The 20,515-nt window shown below is 59.5% G+C and overlaps 1 protein-coding gene and 1 long non-coding RNA gene across 2 annotated transcripts in view; both read right to left on the bottom strand.

The window, feature by feature from the left end:
* The window catches only part of Clstn1 (calsyntenin 1), a gene marked incomplete at its 5' end in the record, with an annotated part of 106,890 nt that extends 86,608 nt beyond the window's left edge, over positions 1 to 20,282 (bottom strand). Inside the window, 3 exon segments of the mRNA XM_013504165.1 lie at positions 14,392 to 14,482; positions 14,982 to 15,102; positions 20,216 to 20,282. Coding sequence (XP_013359619.1) covers positions 14,392 to 14,482; positions 14,982 to 15,077 — 187 coding nt within the window.
* On the bottom strand, positions 1,811 to 6,280 carry LOC106146601. Its single transcript, XR_001231103.1, has 2 exons — positions 2,799 to 6,280; positions 1,811 to 2,458 (listed from the first exon to the last, which is right to left on the bottom strand). It is a non-coding gene; the product is annotated as an uncharacterized LOC106146601 (long non-coding RNA).
* Positions 20,283 to 20,515: the final 233 nt, after the last annotated feature.

Below are 20,515 nucleotides of genomic sequence, written 5' to 3'. Positions count from 1 at the left end.
ATGAGAAATGATCTCAGCTTCTAAACCGGAACACACAGCTGCGTGTCAATAAACGCTCCACTTGGGGGGTGCTGGGAGGGACGGGTGCTGTGTGCGGACTTTTGCGGGGCGTCAGGTGGGTGCTTAGTGTCTGTCCATGAAGGGGCAGGTGCCCAGAAGACCACCTGCCTCACTCAGTACCACCCCAGGATCACCCCGAACCTCCGAGGTCAGGAGTTGGGTGCTCTTTCTGGGATGTGAGGCTGCTGGACAGACGTGAGAAGCCTCCAGCCCAAGCTGCGGTCCATGCCACGGCCTGTCCCCAGACTCGGTGCCAGCAGCCACCCCTTGTCCCCGGGCCTCCCTGGCAAAGGGTCGCGCGTGTTTCTGAGGCTCCCCAGAGCCCTGACTTTCAGGGAGGAATCGGCACAGCTCACTCACTAAGCTAAGGAAACTCTGCCCTGCCCCCTCTCCCCAGCAGACGCACTTTCAGTTGAGACGCGCAGCCCTGGCGACCCTTGGACTTCACTTCTTCTGAAGATGACCCAGGCCAGAGCTGTCACTGCTAGAAGAAAAGCAAGGCCCAGGATTGCAACAAGGACAAGCTGGGGTGGAAAACACACCGCCCTGGATGGGGCTGCAGGGACACAGAAAAGGGGTGGCCAGCAACACCCCATTCCAGATGCTAGGACCTGGGGGGGGCAGGGAGCCTGAGCCCATCCCCAGGGCTCACTCAGCAGGAGCTTCAGGCCACGGAGCTGGGAGTGCGTGAGTGAGCATGCGTGCAGCATGCGCGCTGCACCCTCACACTGCACCTGCCCGCGCACGCGCTGCCCCTCCTGGGGAAGGTGTCTCCCCAAGGTCCTGCTTCCCTGGGATCAATGGCCTCGGCAGGTTCCTGTCAGCAGGCAGGGTCAGGGGCCTATGTGCAGCGGACACTCAAGTCCTGCTGCTGGCATAGGCTGACGGATGGACCCTCCCCGACAGAGGGCTGCCCCAGGGCTTGGGCTAAGGATGCACTGAGCTCTGCGAACCCAGGGCAGGAAAAGGACATCTGCCACCCACCACCCTTCTCCAGGCTCCTGGGGGAGCGCTGTTCTGAAATGTGACTCTGAGGCTGGATCTGAGGACTGCCCAGGAGGACCTGCTCAGGGTACGCCCAGCCAGCCAGCCTTCCAAGTGGGCACTCCGTAAATGAACACCACTGTCCCTTCCAGGAGACACCCAGACAGACAGTAGGGGCTGGGGTGCGGGTGGGAGCAGCTGCGTGTTGCTAGGACGTTGTGCCAGGCGGGAGGCCCTGGGGCGCATGGCTGGGCTGGTCAGGCCTCTTGCGTGGGTGCCAGCTCTGGGGCCAGGAACCCGGCTGCATGTTGGCCTCCAGGGTGTCATGGGGCTCCCAGCCGGGAGCAGCAACTTTCCTCTCCGGGAGGAGCCCAAGACAAGGGCCTAGGAAGTGGGGCGGGGAGGGTGGCAGAGGGAACAGAGCTGCCCCAGTGTCCCGGCCAGTGTCTCCCTGGGACAGACAGGCTGGTGCCAACTCACGGCAGTGATGCCCATAATCCCGGTCACCTGTAAACTCCGGGTCACAAGTGCACAACAACAGAGCTCTTTAGGGACCCTTTATCCAGCTGGGGACTCTGCCTGGGGCCTCCGGGGTCTGCTCGCTGGAGCAGCAGGCATGGTCATTAAGGTGAATGCGATGCGCAGGGGGACCGAGGCCCAGAGCAAGTGGACTGGCAGCAACTGCAACAGGGAACGGGAGGCGATGGGACCCCAGACACACACACACGCGCCAAATCCCAGTCAGTTCAAACACAGACCCAACACATGAAGGCGGCAGCAAGCTCCTCGTGTAATAAATATTGCAAAGCGCACTTGATTGCTTTTTTTTCAAGTCAAATATAACAAGCAATGTCCCAGACCCTGTTTTCTGCATTCAGCATAGTGAAGCTGTTGGTATCAGCAGAACACCTGCAGCCAATCACAGACAGGACCCTGTCCCACTAGCCAGCCAATCACCATCCTTTTCCAGTTTAAGCAGCCAATCGGGCCTCTTCACATTCCTAAAAAATGACCTAAATAAAGCACCAGAGCTCGGACAACTTCCTGGGAAGCCGGATACCGAGGCGCAAATTTTTAAAAAAATAAGAGTCAGAAATAAAAATAAAAGGTTTCCGTTGGTCAAGATTTAAAAATAAAAAGGTTTCTTCCTGTAGCCAATCATGAGTCCATCCCTTTAAGCCAAATGTAAACGCAACGCTGGTGTCCCCCGGGGCGTCAGCCCCGCTGCGTGGCCAGGCTGGGGGGAGGGGGGGGAGGGGGAGGACGGAGGGATGGTGGGCGCTGCCACTCAGCGGGAGCCACACAACCGTCTGGGCCTCAACAGCTTCCGGGGCGTCCTGAGGGGCTCACAGCAGCTACTGCCTCCGGTCCTCCGTCTCTGACCTGGAGAAGGCCATCACCACATCCTCTGCACCTGCAGACAGGGGACAAGAGGTGCTGGTGGGTGACTGGGACAAAGTGGGCCATGCCTCTGTGCCACCGCCACCCCCTGCGTGGAGCTGGAGGAAGCCCCTTCCCTCTAGTCTTCCTGCAGCCTGGCGGGGCAGGGGAGGGGAGGACACACAGCCCGAGGCCCCCATGGGCTCCGGGGAAGTTTCAGGGGCCACCTCACGGCTGCACGGTGGGAAGGGCCCGGACCATGACTCAGGACTTCAGCCCTGGAGCAGGATTTCCCCCACCCAGACCCCTTGCTCAGGTTCACCGAAGCCCAGGGCCCTCAGAACCTCCTCTCCCTCCTGCCTCGGCAGACTCACGGTGCTTTTCACAGCCACTCCTCTCTGCGGCAGCTTGTCCTCCGCCCAAACCCAAGCACCTGCTCCAGAGCGTGGCCAGGCCCCCTCCAGCCTGCTGGGGCCAAGCTCCCAGAGACAGACAATGCCCTCGATCCTTATTAGAATCTGTCCTAATCCTGAGCTGGAGCTGCTAGTCCAGGCACTCATGAAATCACCGCCTTTGTCTTGATTCTGTAAGACAGGCGCTGACACACAACCCAGAGAGGCAGCGGGAGGAGGAAGGAGCTGGAAAGGCCACGCCGCCCCCACCCAGAATGAGCCGCAGGGAAGGCAGGGCAGGCCGAGGCAGGCGAGCCACCCGGCGTCCAGTCTCCTGCCCTGGGTCATCCTTCTAAAGGGTGGCTCTGTGTCATGCCTCCAACAGTAACGCCTGGCCCTCTGAACAAACTTCTCGCCTGCGCTACGGAAGGAATGCTCCAGGGAGGGGCGATCGACAGCAGGGGCAGGAAAGGCTGCCCACGGCTGGGCTGGTGTGCACAGTGCCCAGCGCGACTGCAGCTGGCACAGCAAAGGGAAATCGCTCCTTTGGGGTGGTGCTGGAGGAGGGGGCTGTGAGTACAGGGTGTGACATCACAGAGCCGCACCTGCATCTGGCAAGGCAGCAGGGCGGTGCCAGGAGACCCACCTGTGTCCCACCCACCCGTCCTGCTCCCTGGCCTCGTGGCATTTCCCGGCACAACTTCTATTCCTGAAAAGAAAACGCTTCCGGGAAGGACCTTGGGTTTTCTGGCTTCCGAGGAGGCCCCGTGTCGAGAAGCTCTATAAACGCTCCCTGTCTTCTCGGGAACATTCTGTTCTCGCCCAGGCCTGGACCACGCAGCAGAGCTGCAGGCGGCATCGTCCTGGCAACACAGACTCCAATCACGTCACGTGCGCGAACGCAGCTGAGCCCTCACCTAACAGATGCCCACCTCCCCCGGGGCTGCCTCCCTCCCGGCACGAGGCCGAGGGGGTGACGCAGTGATGGGGCGGTGTCAGCAGAAGATGCCTTGGTGGCACCCGCTCAGTTCCTTCCTCAGCTTTCTTCTGGGGACCTTGGGGTTCTGCTGCAGGCCCACAAGGCACGGGTGTCCCGAAGGGAGTGGGGCAGCTGGGAAAAGACCCCCGCTCCAATTCCAGTTGGTGTCCTGCCCTGGAGGGCAGGTGGGGAAGTCACCCTCTCAAGGTCAAATGGGGACTTCGATGACAAAGCTTTGCAGGAGTCCCTGCCCCCCTGGCCTCCCACCATGCCGCTGGGCAGGAAGGGCCCAGCTCTAGCCTGGTGCTGCCCCAAAGGCCTCACTGTTCCCAGCCCGGCCCCAGGGAGCTTCCCTCTGGGGACAGACAGGCCACCAGCACGTCCACAGCACTCCCAGACCCAGGCTTCTTCTGTTTTTATTTTTTTGCGACAGGGTCTTGCTATTAGCTCAAGCTGGGCTTAAACTCACTGGGTAGTCCTGGCAGGCCTTGAACTTGTGGCGATCCTCCTGCCTCGCTTTCACCGTTTCTATTCAATATTCTTTAGCTTTATTTTGCATGCTGCGGATGGGACCCAGGACCTCACACCCTGGGCAAGCGCTCACACTGAGCTATGTCCCCAGTCCTGACACAGCTTTGAGGGCTCCCTGCTGGGCAGTGAGGCAAGAAAAAGAAGTAAGTGGCGTCCAGAGTAGAAAGGAAGCAATGAAACTATCTGTATTCATGGACGACATGATCTTGTATGGGGAAAATTCTAAGCAATCTGCTAAAAAAGTACAGTGTTAAAACTTGTACGTTAAAGTCGCAGGTTACGAGATCTACGAACAGAACTCAAGTGTGTCTCTACACACTAGCAAAGAGCACTCTGAAAATGGAGTCAAGGCAGTAATCCCACCGGCATGAGCATTAACAGTGAAAGCCTGGGAATGTATTTAATGAAGTGCAAAACCTGCACTTGAAAAGCATAAAATGTTGTTGAAAGAAATTGAACCCAATCCCTTCAAAATCCCAGACGCACTTTTTTGTAGAAACTGATAAATCGACCCTAAAATTTGTACAGAAACGAGGGACCCAAAATAACCAAAATGCCCTTGAAATGAAGGACCGAGTCAGACTCACATTTCCTGGCTTCAACACCTATTACAGAGCTGCCGTGGGCAGGGGTGGGTGGGCCTGGGGCAGGTCAGGCTGGAAGCTGGAGGCAGAAGGGGATTCGGAAATAACGCTCGGTTAGGGTTAGCTGAGTTCTGACAATAGCACCAAGCCAGCAAGGACAAAGAACTGAAGAAAAGGTGCTGGGATGACGGGCCCGTCACAGGCAAAATGTGATGCCGAGCCTCACCTGGCACCAAATACCACGATCAGCGCAAAATGGATCAGTGATCTCAAAACAAGAGGTGAAGCTACAGAAATCTTAGAAGCAGCACAGGAATTAATCTTCATGACTATCGTGGTCCCCAGCTGATAGCACTGTGGGGAGATGTGTAACAGCCAGAGGGGGTTGGCATACACCTATAACCACAGAATTCTGGGAGGCTGAGGCAGGAGGTTCTCAAGTTTGAGCCCAGCTTGGACAGGAATCTGGAGCTCAGTAGGATGAAGCAGCTGGGTGAGTCACAGCAGAGGAAGGACCCAGCACCAGACCCAGACCCTGCCCCACACCTTCAGTGCTGCCAGGAACTGGGCTGCGCCTTCGCTGGGGAAGGGAAATGACTGGCCTGTCCCTGTCCTGTGGACATGGAGCCTCATCAGGCCTCCTGGCAGAGACTGGACCAGTCCCCATCACTATCAGCAAGGAACCGAGGCCCAGGATTTCAAAACATCACCAAACATCCCAGTACTGTGCGGGGCTGAGGGAGGAGGGTCGAAAAGTTCAAGCCCAGCCTGGGCGACGTAGTGGCTTGGCCAGACCGTCTCAAAATAAACGAAGGGGCTGGGGACATAGTTCCACGCAAAGGCCCTGGCCCCAATCCCTATTACTAAAAACAAATCACCGAAGCAGCCAGGGACACCTTGTAGAAAATTCAGCATGGGACTCGATAGTGCCCTGGGGGAGCTCTGTCCCTCACCGCCCGCCCCACGGCACGGCCATCTGATAGCAGTGCTCTGAGCCAGGAAGGGGCTCTGACGGCCCCCCATCCCACACCCGATGCCAGCTCGGCCCCTTGAATAGAGCCAGTCAAGTGATGGGGGGGAGAAAAATGCCAACTATGCAGGGGCGCAGCGAGAGGGAGGCTGGCGCGGCGCGGGTGGCAGACAATGGGGTCACTGGTCTGTGCTGCGCTGGGAGGAACCTGGCGCATTCACGCCAGCGGGCTGGGAGGCGGCGGCACAGGCACTAGCGGTGTGCTTTGGACAGGGGGCCTGAGTCTGCGGGGCCCTCTGGGTATCTGAGGCTTGAAGCTCAAGTCAGACATCACTGGAGGAAGAAAAAGAGGGGCGCGGGCGTGGCGGCACACACCTCTGAAATCAGCACTCCGGAGGCTGAGGCAGGAGGATGGCTGAGAGTTCCAAGGCCAGCCTGAATACAAAGCTAGACCCTGTCTCAAAAAACTGACAAAGGGGCGGGGGTCCCAGGAGTGCCCTGGCTGTGAGGGGGTGCCCACATGACCTGGAGCCAGGAGGGACCCTGAGCCCAACCACATGCCCTGCTCAGCCACCTGACATCCTCGCTCCTCTCTGCCAGAGCGTCTCAGGACTGTTCCAGTGCGAGACACTCTGGGGCGCAAGCCCACGGCTGCACGCCTGCCTCCGAAGTACTGGCAGGCTCAGACGCCCGGACTCCACACCCCCGGGTTCAGCCGCCAGCATAGGGAGCTGACCTGGGCCGAGTGCTCCCCGGGCTCAGCGCTGACCATGCTGAGCCTCACCGCTCGCTCCCAGGTGCCCGGCTGCCCCCCGCCAGGTGCTCCAGGCCTCCCAGCCACTGCAGCACCACCCCAAACCCATCGTCCTGTCTCGAGTGCCATGCGCGTCTCTACCTGCTACCCACTGCAGCAACAGCACTGCCAGCAGCTCTGGGGAACAGCTGCCTGGAAAAGCAGGTCCCAGGCGGTCCTTGAGGGGCAGGGATGGCTGCCACCCCAGCCGGGTCCTCCCAGTGGACCCAACACCCACTGGGCAGCAGGTGCTGTTTCCAGCAGCGCAGAGCCAAGATCGGGTGCTCTACACGTCTCAGCTCCGACTGAGTCCCAGGCCCCCGGGGACGGCTTTTACCCAGAGGCGGCACGGCACTCTGGTTGCTATGGGAACAGCAGCCGTGATTCACAGAAGTCTCAGCTGCAGCTCCAGGCTCACTGCTGTCCACTGGGCCCCAGGCTGACAACCAGGTCCCAGACACACCAGCCGCAGAAGGACCCGAGCTGGCTCCCGAACAGGTCTGGCGCCTCCTGCACAGGGTGACTTGGGCTCCGTGGGTCCCACGGGTCCCAAAGCCCAGAAACATGGATCTGGGCCCAGCGCGCCTGGACTGCTTGTTTATCCATGGGAGTCCAGCCTCAGCTTCCTCATCTGTGAGATGTCAGGACCAGCATCGATGCCAGCGACCTAACTTGCCGCAGCATAACGTCACGTGTCACCCACACCCTCTCCGTGGCCTGTGCTCCACACAAGGGCTTTCTCCCCACAAATGTTTCCCCAAACACAAGCTCTCCCGGACCAGAGAGCATGATGGGACAGACTGGGGGTGTGTGGACTCCTCCAGGGTCATCTTCTAAAGTCCTGGCTTTTTCTCAAATCTCAGACCCTGGGTAACAGAACCACTTTGGGGGCTTTTTTGCTTTCGGAGGTAGAGTCTTGTTATGTTGTCTAAATTGACCCTGAACTTTTGAGCTCATGCAGTCCTCCTGGCTCAGCCTCCCAAGTACCCGACATTACAGGTGCTAACCATCCCACCTGCTTTGCGTGCTTGTTTAAAATGCATATGTACACAGTGGAGGTGGCTCACACCTGTAATTCCAGTACTTGGGAGGCTGAGGCAGGAGAACCACCAGGAGCTCAAGACTAGCCTGGGCCACACAGTGAGTTCAAGGCCAGCCTGAACTACATAGCGATCCCTGTCTCAAAAATAAATAAATATAATGCAGATTTCAAGGCTCATTTGGCAGGCATTCTGAGGGAGTGGGGCTAGGGCAAGACACGGGGTCTATATTTTAAACGCACGCCTGGTGACTCTGGTGTGGTGGTCTGTGGAGACCTGGAGCTACAGGCTGTCTTTGACCTCCGCCCCAGCCCTGAGCTATTCACCCTCCTCGCCCAACATCGTGGAAGAGGTGCTGGGCTCAGGTGTAGCTCGGTGGCGGAGTCCCTGCCTGGAGTGTGTGAGGCTCTGAGATCCATCCCCTGGGAGGGAGGGAGGGGCGTGGACGGGGAGGGAGAAGCAGAGGGGGGAGGGACAGAAGGGATTAGGAGGAGGAGGGAAATCTGTCCCCACTGCCCAAGGACGGGCCCTGGCTGTACCCATGCCCCGCCTGCTCTCCCAGGTGGCCTCTCAGACTGCTTGCCCCACCCCCGCCCCCGCCCAAACCCTTCCATCTGTCCCCTCCTGGCACTGGCCCACGGCCTCCGGACACCCACAGGCATCTCTGCTCCATGCGCCCACCATGGCCTCCTGCCCGGCTGTCAGCCGCACAGACCGGGTACAGCGCTGCCTGCTCTCCTCACCCACCACCTCCACCCCTCCGGTCGGTCTCCGATGTCCCCATCGCCATCCGGATAGCCCTGGAACCTTCCTCTCTTGCTGGCCCATGGATCACGATCCCCCCACACCCCCAACCCCGCCTGGGCTGGCAGTGACCCATGGGAGCTCGGGATAAACGCGGCAGAGCTGTGTGCCTCTCCAGCTGCCCACCCTGGGGACCCCGGGGGAGCGTGTGGCGCGGGGCCGGGCTCAGGGCCTGCCCAGCCTGCAGCGCCCTCTCCCGCCGGTTTCCAGGTGCCCCAGGCCGAGGGCACGCGGCACTTCCCCTGTGGGTGCCGAGGTGGCTTCTCCCTCACAGCCCGCGGCCGGGCCGGCTGCTCCCGTGTGTGTCCGCCCTGTGCCGAGCTCACGGTGACCACGGCTGACAGCACGACACCGGCCCTTGGGACAGGGTGGGGCCCGCTGTTCTCAGGGAGCCCCAAGGTGAGGGTCTGCGAGGGGCTCCGGGGCTTGCGGGCTTTTCCTCTCGGACCTAAACAGCAGCACTGGCACACAGGTGCCAAGGGTCACGGTGGATGGCAAGGCTCAGGGTGGCCCTCGGTGGAGCCAGGTCAGCGCGCTGGCTCTGCAGCTTGCCCTCGGCAATCCCTGCTCCTCTGTGGACATTTTCCTTCTTCCGTGACACAAGCCCTATGCCAAACCCTCGCTGGCTCCCGCCGGGCTCCGCGCTGTGCCGTTACTAGGTCACAGGTAATTCTCGCCGCAGTGGTGATTAAGGCTGGGTTCTCCAGGGCCCGAGTGCGGCTTCAGCCCAGAGTCTGCTCTCGCCTGGGCCTCTGGGAGAAGCTGGGAGCCACAGGCTGGAGAGAGGAGACCCAAAAACGCCGCCACGGAGGAGCCGCTGAGCCAAGACCCCGCCACAGCCCTCCCGATGGGGCGGCGGCAGCTCCCGAGCCGGAGCTCGGCACCCGCTGAGCATGGAGGGCCGGAGAAGGCGCCGAGCCAGAAGCGAAGGCTAGGGTGAGGAAGGCAGCAGTGCGGGTCCACCCAACTCTCCACCAGCCGCAGCTGCAGAGACTGGCTGTTCCCCCAGAGGGGCCGCGGGGTCCCCCGGGAGGTGCTGGGCAGCGTGCTGCTGGTCTGGCCGAGAGCACAGCTCTTCTAACAAGCTCCCCGTGTGGCTTGGGAACCTGTTCCAGGCTCTCTGGCAGCAAACCCGGAAGCAGCAGCCTCAGCTTACGGAGGGGGAGCCACCAGGGCCTGAGCCAGCCACTGGCCGCACGGCAGGGGGACCACCCCGGGAGGTCTTTTAGAGACAGGATGACTGGACACAGGCGATGACAGGCCTGGACTCATTGCCACCACGCAGCTCCCAGGAGCAACAAGAGCAGTGCTGGGCATGCTAACGTGCCTGTCACCCCAGCACTTCGGAGGCTGAAGCAGGGATCGCCTTCAATTTGAGGACAGCCTAGGCTACACGGCAAGACGCTGCCTCAAAAAAAAAGTAGGTGCAGCCCGTAGTCACACCGGATGGTTCTTGGATGAAATTCTGAGGATTTCTACACCAGATGTCTGCCACACCCAGGGCCCACACTGACAGCTCGAGGGTCTAGAGCTGCTTAATCTCTTCGAGCAGGTTTCTCACGTGAACGTGGCCCTGGGACAGCACCAAGGTCCCAAGGCTACCATGGGGGCTCCCGGTGCCCTGCAGCAGGAGCTCGCCAAATGCAACAGGAAGGGGCTGACCAGCGAACTGCAGCACAGCCCAAGGCGGCTGCTTATCCTGCAACTGCGAAAATGCTTTCTTGGAAATTGCTTATAAGCAAGGCAAATCCTAAGTAAAAAGTGGATGCTAAAATGAGTGTTAAAATATTTATGCTGGCTGGGCATGGTGGAGCACCCCTGTAATCCTAGTACTCGGAAGGCTGAGACAGGAGGATCACCGTGAGTTCAAAGCCAGCCTAAACTACACAGTGAGACTCTGTCTCAAAAAAACATTTTTTATGCTGTATGTATTGTAAACAGCTAAGTAATAAGTATTAGAGCTGGGCCCTCAGCACAGAAGACAACTGTGGTGGGAGGCAGATTCACTGAAGGCCAGGCTTCAAGAAAAAGGAACAACTATACCCACATACTTCCCCTAGGAGCGAACAGTAGGGATTGATATTCTGCAGAGGCATCAATCCCCTCACCTTGGGTCAGGGGCCAAAGCCTCCCCAGCCCATTCTGTCCCAGAAAACCCTTGCGGTTCGGCCCAGGTGCTCTCGCTACATGACTTGCTTCCCCATTTGACCTCCATGTAATCAATACACCCCAAGCCACTGCACCTGTCATAATCTGACTGGTTCACCATAGTTCTGTCCCACCTTGAACGTGCCTCACCTCGTGGCTTTGCTCAGTAAGACGCCCTTGACAAATGGGGTTGGCGGAGAGCCCACTTTCTGGGCCCCCTTCTGTCAGGAGGTGGCGCAGGTCACGTGTGTGACCGAGGGCTGGCAGGGCTCTGGGCGGCATGGTCTGGGCTGGGCTTCTGGTGCCCAAGGGAGAAACCTGCTGCCTGAGGGAGGGCCCAGGCCACCCTGCCCCGTGTGACCTCGGGGGCCTGGGGGTCTCAGTCACCAGGTCAAGGGCCCAGCTGTGATCACCCTCGAAGCAGCGGGGAGCCCCTGAAATTCCAAGGGGGAGGGAAACTGCTGATGTCCCCAGGTTTCAAGTCACCCTGGTCTTGGGGTCAGGAGAGGAGTCTGGGTGGAGGGCCTGTTTGAACCACGCTGACCGCGCTCTCTGCTGATGCTCTGGGACACAGGTGACCTCCCAGGGAGGGCGTGGGAGATGAGGGACAGGACAGCAGCACATGGGGAGAGGGGACGTGGTGAGGGAGGGGAATGGGTCGAGGGGACAGGAAGGAGGCTGAGAGCAGTGAGGTGCAAGGGGCACCCCCTCAAGTGCGGGCCTCTCCCTAGGTCTCAGGTCTGCAGCCCCAGGGGACAAGTCCCTGTGGGCCTCAAAGTGATGGCCAAAGCCCCAGGGACAGGGTCCAAGGGGAGTGGCAGGGGGTGACAGGCAGAATAACCTGCTATCTGCTGGCAGACAGCGCCACCTGGTGGGCACAAGGCTCTCATGCCAGGCCCTGGTCCCAACGCGCCAGACCTGTGGGCATCGCACACCCTGGCTCCCTGCCCCTACCCTACCTCCCAGAAGCACTGATCCAGGCTTCTGACACCTGGGCAGCGCCCACGCATCTGACTGCACAACACCCTGTGGCTCGGGCTGAGGCTGGCTCTGCCGGGGGAGGGTGGCAGGTTTGAATTTGGCCCCATGGCAAGGGCAGCACCACTGGCTCCTGGCCTTAGAAGCGTGAGCCCTCAGGGCAGACGAGACTGCAGTTTCATGGTTGTGTTTGTTTGTGGCATCTTTAGACACACAAGATAAGAGCTGGGCACAGCTGTGTGCACCAGTAGTCCCAGTTGCTTAGGAGGCTGAGGCAGGTGGATCCTGTGAGCCTAGGAATTTGAGATTCGCTTGGGTAGCAGAGTGAGAAACTGTCTCTAAATAAAATAGATTTAAAAATAAAAATAAAAAAGCTGAACATGCTGGTACATCTCTGTAATGATGTGATCACAGCACTCTGCGGGGCTGAGGCAGGATTACAAATTCAAGCCCAGCCTGGGCAACTTGCTGAGACCCTGTCTCAAGATATAAAAGTAAAATGAAATTTAGAAAGGGGCTGGGGATATATAGCTCAGTGTGGACCCTGGGTTCAATCCCTAGTACAACAACAATGAAAGAAAAGAAAAAAAGGAGGGAGGGGAAGGAATGGAGAGGAAAGAGAAGACAGCTGGGTATGGGGTGCACACTTGTAATCTCGGTATTCAGGAGGCTGAGGCAGGAGGATCCTGAGTTTGAGGCCAGCCTGGGCTACACAGTGACCTTCTTTCAAAAAGAACAAAAGAACAGAACAGAAGACCTGGGAAGCTCTTCCAAGCACAGCTCCCCTCTCCATCCCCAGACACGGAGTCCTCCAGGTCTGCCGCAGCAGAGGCGACCGTCCCAGGTGTTGTGGGGCCAGGGTTTGGGAGCCCCAGCCACACCTTGGTGACTCCGCCCAGACAGGAACTCCCAAGCACCGCCCCTGTGGGCTCCGCCCTGCAGCTCCTGCTGGCGGCTCAGCAGTTTCGGGCCAGGTCCTGTGGGAGGCGTGGTCACTGTGTGAGCCCAGCAGAGCTCATCTGCGTTCTCCACACTGCCTCAGCCGAGCCAAAGCAAGAGCTCCCTCCCACTGCCTCAGCAGCTCTGGGTCGGAGGCCCCTGGAGGCCCCAGGTCTGACCCAGGCACTGCAGTAACAAAACAAAGGCTTGGACAGTGTTGGAAAATGCACACTGCAGAAGATTGTGTCACGGAAAGTGGAGGTCCTGACACAGGCCCGCCCTGTCAAAGGCATCTGGCGGGGTGGAATTCCACCCCTAGTGTCTCTCACACACGGTTTTCTTTCTATTAACAGCTGGGTCCATATTTCATTGGCTTTTCTTTTTCTTTCTTGAGACAGGGTCTTGCTATCTGCCCAAGGCTGGCCTCAAACTTCTGGTGCTCCTCCTGCCTCAGCCTCTTGAGTGCTAGGATTACAGGGGCACGCCACCATGCCCGGCTGTTGTCAGTTTTCCTGTCCATGTGCCAGTGAGCGTGAGTTGGAGAGACACACTCTGGACCTGTGTGACTTATTTTCTCTCCTCCTAGGTCAGCCCGCTAGAAGCATTCTCACCACCCCACGGCAGTTCAGACAGCTCAGTGGCCGAGACCACGTAGGGAGGACGCTGAGTTCCCGGGGACTCAGGCCTGAGGGTTTCGGGGACACCTCTCAGGAGGGGCCAAGCTCCATACTGCACACCCAGCATAGCTACAGAGGTGAGTGCTGCCCAGGGAGCCACCCAAGCCACCCACGCCCTGGGAGGTTTCTGCTGAGTTGTGCATGGGCTGGGTCATGCCCAGTGTCCCGCTTGGGGACCAGCCATTGCGCCAGGTAGAACCAGGCACCAGGAGAACCGGGCGGCACAGCACATGCGCCACCAGCACCCTGGGGATCCGGGGAGGCGGCTCACGTCTGGACACGCCACAGCCAGGATGTTTTATGGCTGATTAATTCCAACAAGGTATAAAGAGCAACGGGGAAGGACTACGTGGAGAGTGTGGTCAGAACACGGACCACAAAGCCTGCCGTAGTGGGGCACACTTGTAATCCCAGCAGGGGAGGCTGAGGCAGGAGGCCAGCCTGGGCTACGGAGTGAGTTCCGACCCAGCCTGAGCTACTATTGAGACCCTGCCTCAAAAAACAAAAACAGCTGGGGTATAGCTCAGTGACACAGGCGTCTGCCTGGCAAGCTCAAGGTCCTGAGTTCGATTCCCAGTACCAAAAAAAAAACCAAACCACACAGAAGGACTACTAGCCCCAGTGTCAAGATCAGCCTTCCCGAGAAGGAGAGCAGCCTTGCAGGCTCAGGCTGCAGGACCAAGGGCCACGACTTATGGTGTTACCAGAAGCGATAGGAACCAGAAGTTACCAGAAGCGATACTGCCGTCTGCAAAGGAAACTGCGAATGATCCCCTGGCACGGTGCCTGCCACCGTAAACACTCTCGTTTGCAGTTACCCCAAAGCACACAGAACTGCCTCAGGCACATGGAGAGCCCCGGGGCTTTGGGTGTCCCTTCTGGATGTCGGCGTGGCACACGGGCCAGCTTACTGTGCGCCTAAGCCGGGTGCGAGGCCGACGGGGCCGGGCGATGCTTAAGGAGACTCTGACTGGAGCCCCCCAGGCCTGGAAAGCGATCTGCCGTGGTCCTCTCTGGGCCCGCAGCTCCCCCTGGGGAGGGAGGGGACCCGCAGGAGACTCTTCTGTCTCCCTCCCGCCTGCCCCAGCCCGCGCGCCCCGTCGGGCTTCCTGGAGAAGCACGCCTCGCTCACCCTGGTCGATGGCGTGCTGGGGCAGCTGGCTGAGCTGGCTGCTGGCCACGCCCGCGTAGGTGCGCAGGAACTCCTCCTCGCTGGCCGTCAGCTGCGGAGGGAGAGGTGCGTGAGGCCGCGCCCCGCTGCCCCAGTCCTGGGGCCTCCTCTGCTCACCCCGGAAGCCCGGCCCCCACAGCCCACAGGCCTTGAGCTCCGACTGAGCCTGAGAAGCATCGAGCCTGGCCCAGGGCCGGCGGGAAGACACAGACCTGCCCAAAGCCACTGGCTGGGGCCAATGCCACACGCCCCCTCACTTTCTGAGCGGGGCCCCTGGGCCTGCACGCTGCGGCCCTCCTGCATGTCCTGCCCAGCTGCCCCTCCCAGAAAGAAGCCAGTCTCACGGGGGAAGACAGGAAGGCCGGAGCCTCAGATCCCCCGGCTTCCCGGCCCAGTGCGGTACAGGTGGGCAGACTCCCCACACCCAGGAACCAGACATGTCAGACTCTGGCCTTGGCCCTGAACTGGCCACACAGCCGGACCACAGTCCCCTCAGTCCCCTCCCCAGACCACAGGGCCCAGGTGCCCTCGAGGTGACGCCCGGCACTCACGTTTGAGCCCATCTTCCTCAGCATGAGCAGCACCCGGACCTTCTGCTGGATGTACATCTCCTCCGGACTCTTCCCGGACGCGCCCTCGCAGTTCATCCCCCTGGCCCAGCTCTGAGGACTCCTGCAGGGGGCGGGGAGATGTGTTGTGGCGAGGCGCCTGTGGGTGACCCTCGCCTCCTCAGCCTCTTCCCACCTCATCTCACTGCTAAGGCAGAGAGGAGGGGATGAGCTGCCCGCTGGCCCTGGAGCAGGGGCTGTGGCTGTGCGCGGAGAGCAGGGACAGCGCGAGGCCACCGTCCTGCGGCTACGCGTGCGGGAGACAGGTGCACAAGGCCCTCAGGGTCCTGGCATCCGAAGAGAGGCTTGGTGAGGAGCCAGTGACCCGATCAGAATGGCTGTCCTGGGCCTTGAGGACCCATGGGACCCATGCCAGTCCCCAGTGCAAAACGGAACCCTACAGCAGCCCCTGCCGAGGTCAGGAGGCCAGCGCCGGGCCGGGGCCCGGGAGTCCCGCGACCAGAGAGCTGGCTTAGCACCGAGCCCCAGGGACCCACGCACCCCCACCTGTCGGAGGGCAGTGGCTGCGTCCAGGTGCCGAGGGGAGCTGACCACAGTGGGGCCCCAGGAGAGAGGCTCTGGGAGGGGCGGAGGAGAGGAAGCAGGCGTGGAGGGGCTTGGGTTACACACTCGCAACTCCTGGATGAGTCAGAAATAACGCAGCAGCTGGTGGGGTGGAGCCTCGCCAGCCCTGGTGCCAAGGAGCTGCGCTCGGGGAACCAGGGAACCAGGCCAGTACGCCAAGGACTCCTCACGCCGTCCTCTGCCAGGGGCCGTAAGCCGGACCAGCAGGCTCTCCCGGACGGGGCGCACTTGGGCCAGGGGGTGGGTGTCGGGACCATAGGACCCAAGGCCCTGGCCCAGAGCCCACACAATAGGCTAAAATCTGTGCCAGCTGGGCGGATGCCACAGGGGGACACCGGATTTGGCAAAGGCTCCTGCAGGCCCTCCCTCCTCTACACCCAGCCTGAGGCCCCTTCCTCTGCCACCGCTCCCCACCAACTCCTGCCAGGCCCAGAAGGGGTGTGAGAGCCTGAGGCCAGAGCAGCCCAGATCCTCGCAGCCGGTGGGAGGGCTCGGTCCTGGGCATCAGCGCTTCTCCCTGCTCCTCGGCACCCACAGGGCCCTGCGGGGCAGGGTCTGTGCTCCCCATGACTCCGGTGAGCCCTGCTCTGGCCTCAGGCCTGCACGGCCGGGCTCCACCTCCCTCCTAACGCTGCCTCCACTTATGGCCTTGGGGCCCCCTTCTTCCCTCGCCCCTCTCACCCCGGGTCAGCCAGAGCAGGTCTCTGCGAGGCCAGCGCCTCTCACGTTCCACGATCCGTGTCCCCTGGCCGGGGACAGCATCTCATCACTGTCACCTCAGCTTCCCTACACCTTTCCAGGGAGGCATCGCAGGGCAAGATGGAGGCCAGCTCTGCACCTGCACCCCAGCACCCCAGCACCCCATCTGCGAGCGCTGCTTCTCGGTGCAGCTCGGCCTGCAGGGCCTCGGGGCTGCATCTGCCTCAGCTGCCCGGCACCCTGGAGCCTGGCGCTGGGAAGCACCTGCCTGGCTGGCTGAGTGGGACACGGGGACAGTACTGGTGCCTCTGCTTCCCCCTCCTGCAACTGCAGCAGCTTAGGGCCAAATGTCACTGCATTAAAAGACCCAAGTACCATGCCAGCCGTGGTGGCACACGCCCGCCATGCCAGCACTTGGGAGGCTGAGCCAGGAGGACCACCACAGAGCAAGACCCTGTCTCAACAACACACACACACACACACACACACACACACAGGGAGTCAGGGCTCCCAAGAGTAACAAGCTTCCTGTTCTGCCCAGGGGCTGGTCCAGCCTGTGCTCCCTTTGTGAGACAGGATGGGGGGTGCAGGGGCCTGGCCACTAGGTGTCAGCACACACAACAGCTCCAGAGACACAGCCCCGCCCCCACCCCAAGGCCTGGGGGGCGGCCGCCGACCTGCTTCCGTTCACACCAGTCCCGCCAAGGTGGCAACTGAGCATCCCGCTGGGGCTGCCGCTTCCCTTCCTTTTTTGTGTGGTCCTCGTTCAATGCACTGTGCTCCCCGCCAACCCCAACGCCCCCTGCACTCCTGCGTTTTGAGGGAGGGTCTTGCTACGTTGCTAAGCTGCCTCAGCTGGGCTCAAACTTGCGATCCTCTTCCCTCGGCCTCCAGAGTGCTGGGATTACAGGTGTGCACCACCACAACCAGCTGTTTTTACTCCAAATGCACTCTCAGGAGCCACATCCATCCCTTCATGCAGACACCGGTCCTACAGGGGTCGTGGTAGTCCTGTGCGCGGCCACCTCCCGGACGCAGGGGTCCTGGCGCACACTCCGGGCTCCGCCGCGGCACAGAAGCAGCGTATGTGGGTCTGGGTTGCAGGACCTTGCTCTGTACTACAATCCTGCCTTCCACCGTCTTCGCTGGGACTCTCACTGTCCTTGGGACCCCGGCCCCGGGGCGTCACCAGAGCCTGAATGGGCGTGTGCAGCCGCGTCATGTCCCCTTCCACACCCTTCCCTGACAGAAGCTGTTTCTCAAGCTGGCTCTTCTTGCCTTGCGAAGACTCCTGAGCTGTCATTTCTAAAAATTCTGCTCATCTAGGATTTCTCAAGCTCTGCGTAGAGCTGCCTCTGCGGGGAAGGAACGCCCAGGGCCGGATCTGGGGCAGAGGCGGCCTGGAGCGCAGTCCCCACCCTGCACAAGGCAGCCGGAGCACCGGGGAGACGCCAGGCCTGGCTGACACCATTCCACCCCGTCTGTGGGCGGGCGTCACTGTGACGGAGACTTGGAACTGAGGGAATTCATCCCCATCTACCCACACTGCACAGGCGCTGCGGCTGCTGGAGTCTAGCGAGAAGTGCGCCTCGCAGGGCGTTCGGGTTTGTGGCCCAGCTGAGAGAATGTGACATTACGTTCTCGTCACAATCCCGACAAGCAGCGGGTGAACCGCACTTGGTAACTGCTACTTTCCCCTCTAGGCATCAGGAACTGGTCTCCGTTAAAATGTGCTTGGATTGCAGAAGCTCAAACTGCAGCTCATTTGGACATAGCAATGATCTGTTCCTCGGACCTGAGAACCAAAACTCAGTGTCATCCTGTCTTCTATAACGGGGCGCTGCTGCCTTTTAAAACTTAAAGAGAATTTCCCACTGGTAGCTGTCCGAGTCAGAGATGAATAAAAAAAAAAAGAAAAATGAAGCCAGGTGCAGCGGTGCATGCATGTAACCCAGTACTCTGTTAGGCCGAGACAGGAGAATTGCAAGTTTGAGCCCAGCCTGGACAACTTAGCAACTCAACTCAGCTCAGAAATAAATGCATACGTACAAACATACATAAATACTGGAAAGGGCTGGGGCTGTAGCTCAGCGTGAAAGCCCTGGGTTCTATCCCCAGTACCACAAAAAAGAAAAAAACTAAGAGGAAAATGGAAAGCAACAACAGGTAGCTGTCAATTATGTAAATAAGCAGGGGAGGGCTGTGGGTGCATATTATGGGGCAGTGAACCATGGTCAGGTGAAAAGTAGGTGCCATTCCAGGTAACGAGCTGGGACAAACACAGATGTGTGCATACACACACACACACACACACACACACACACACACACACACACACACCCCACCCCCACCCCCACCCCCAGGTAGGGGCTGAAGGAAGTATGCTCGGCCAGTGAGGACATTGAGGAAGTAGCTCCCGGCCCCGAGAAGGATCCATACACACAGTGAACTGGGCGGCTCACGGCCTGAGAGGCACCTGCATCCTCTGGGGACAACAAAGGGCATGACACGACCCTCCTGCCCAGCCTGCGTGTGGACCTCTACTGACCACCTGATCGACTTTATGGGAAGGAGGAGGACCAGGAGAGCAAGATGAGGTGGGGACAGCAGCAGCCAGGCAGGGAAAGGCAGCTGGTGTGGACAGGGCCGGGAGAGCTGGCCTCTCGGTGACAGCACACGTGCCTCTGGACACGAGCACTGCCACCTGCACTCATTTGTATTTATAAACCTGGAGTCAGTGCCGTCTGAACACCTACGGTTCCATAAATTAGAGAACACTTATACCCAGGGGTCTGCACCCGCTTAGAAAAAAGCAAAGCAGCTCTGTAGGTAGACACCAGACAGGACCTGGGGCACAGGCGCCCCTGACCTTGGGGTCCTGTCCTTTCATTCTGCCCATTTACAAACACATGGGGGTGATGCCCGCCTAAAATCTCAGCACTCAGGAGGCTGAGGCTGGAAGATCACCAGCAGCCTGAGGCCAGCCTGGGCTACTTAGTGAGTTCAAAGGCAAGCTGAACTACATAGCAAGATCTTGTCTCAAAATAAATAAATAGAAAGTGTCAGGGCTGGGCTTGGGGGTACACACCTATAATCCCAGCACTTGGGAACCCGAGGCAGGAGGATTATAAACTCAAGGCCAGCCTGGGCTACATTGTGAGAACTTGTCTCCAAAAAGCTCAAAAAGTAAAGAAATAAAAGATATCATGATAAATTTTAAACCTAAAAATGAAAATACATTTTTGCAAATTCTATATTGCATAAGAATTGTAACTGTGGCCAGGATATTGCTCAGCAACACAGCACCTGTTTGGCAAGTGTGAGGTCCTGAGTTCGATTCCTGATACCAAAAAAAAATCATAACTGTGATTCAGAATTTATGTAAAATATTAGAGTTTGATTCCTGGTACAAAAAAAAAAAAAGGGAAAAAATTAATTCAGAACCTGTGCAAGTCTTACCCTAAAAGAAATCAGCAGCACCACAGCATTCAGTGAAAGAACACACAGGCAGGGGCGCAGCCAGGGGTGCAGCATGCGCTTAGGGAGCACAGGGCTTTGGACTCCTGCCTCAGCAGGGAAGAAAAGAAGGGAACAAAGGGAGGGAGGGATGGGCCCTCAATCTAGTTCAGTGGTGCACACCCGTAATCCTAACCACTGCGGGAGGCTGAGGCAGGAGGATCACTTAGCAAGACTCAGTCTCAAAATAAAAAGGGCCGGTGATATAATAGCTCACTGTGAAGGCCCTGGGCTCAATCTGCAGAACTAAGTAAGAAAAAGGAAAGAAAGAGAGAAAGAACCCACGCAAGTGAAGAAGTGGGTGTCCTGGAGAAACGCAGGAGAGGCGCCCGCAGCACCACCCATGGCGGCCCCCAGGGCCCTTCCTTGCTCCTTACCTGCTCTGGAAGTTAGCTTCGGCTGTGAGGCTCGGGCTGCGGCCGGGAGGAGGAGGAGGCTGCCGCTCTGTGGGAACACAACACGGTCACAGAGGAGCCACCTGGCACATGCCCGCTGAGGGCAGGAAGGTCGCGGGAAGCTCACGGCCAGGGCAACCGCAGTCCAGCAGACGTGTGTGCCGCAGCCCCAGAACCCACTGTGGCCGCACTGGGAGCTGTCACCAGCCGTGAGCACCGGGCTCCTCCCCAGGGTTAGTCACCGCGGACCACAGTGAATCACTGGGTGACAGCGGACGTCCC

The sequence above is a fragment of the Chinchilla lanigera genome, unplaced genomic scaffold, assembly GCF_000276665.1.
Source record: "Chinchilla lanigera isolate Chin_1 unplaced genomic scaffold, ChiLan1.0 scaffold00085, whole genome shotgun sequence".
Lineage (NCBI taxonomy): Eukaryota > Metazoa > Chordata > Mammalia > Rodentia > Chinchillidae > Chinchilla > Chinchilla lanigera.
Note: the sequence above shows the minus strand (reverse complement) of the source record. Positions and strands in the feature narration are given on the sequence as shown.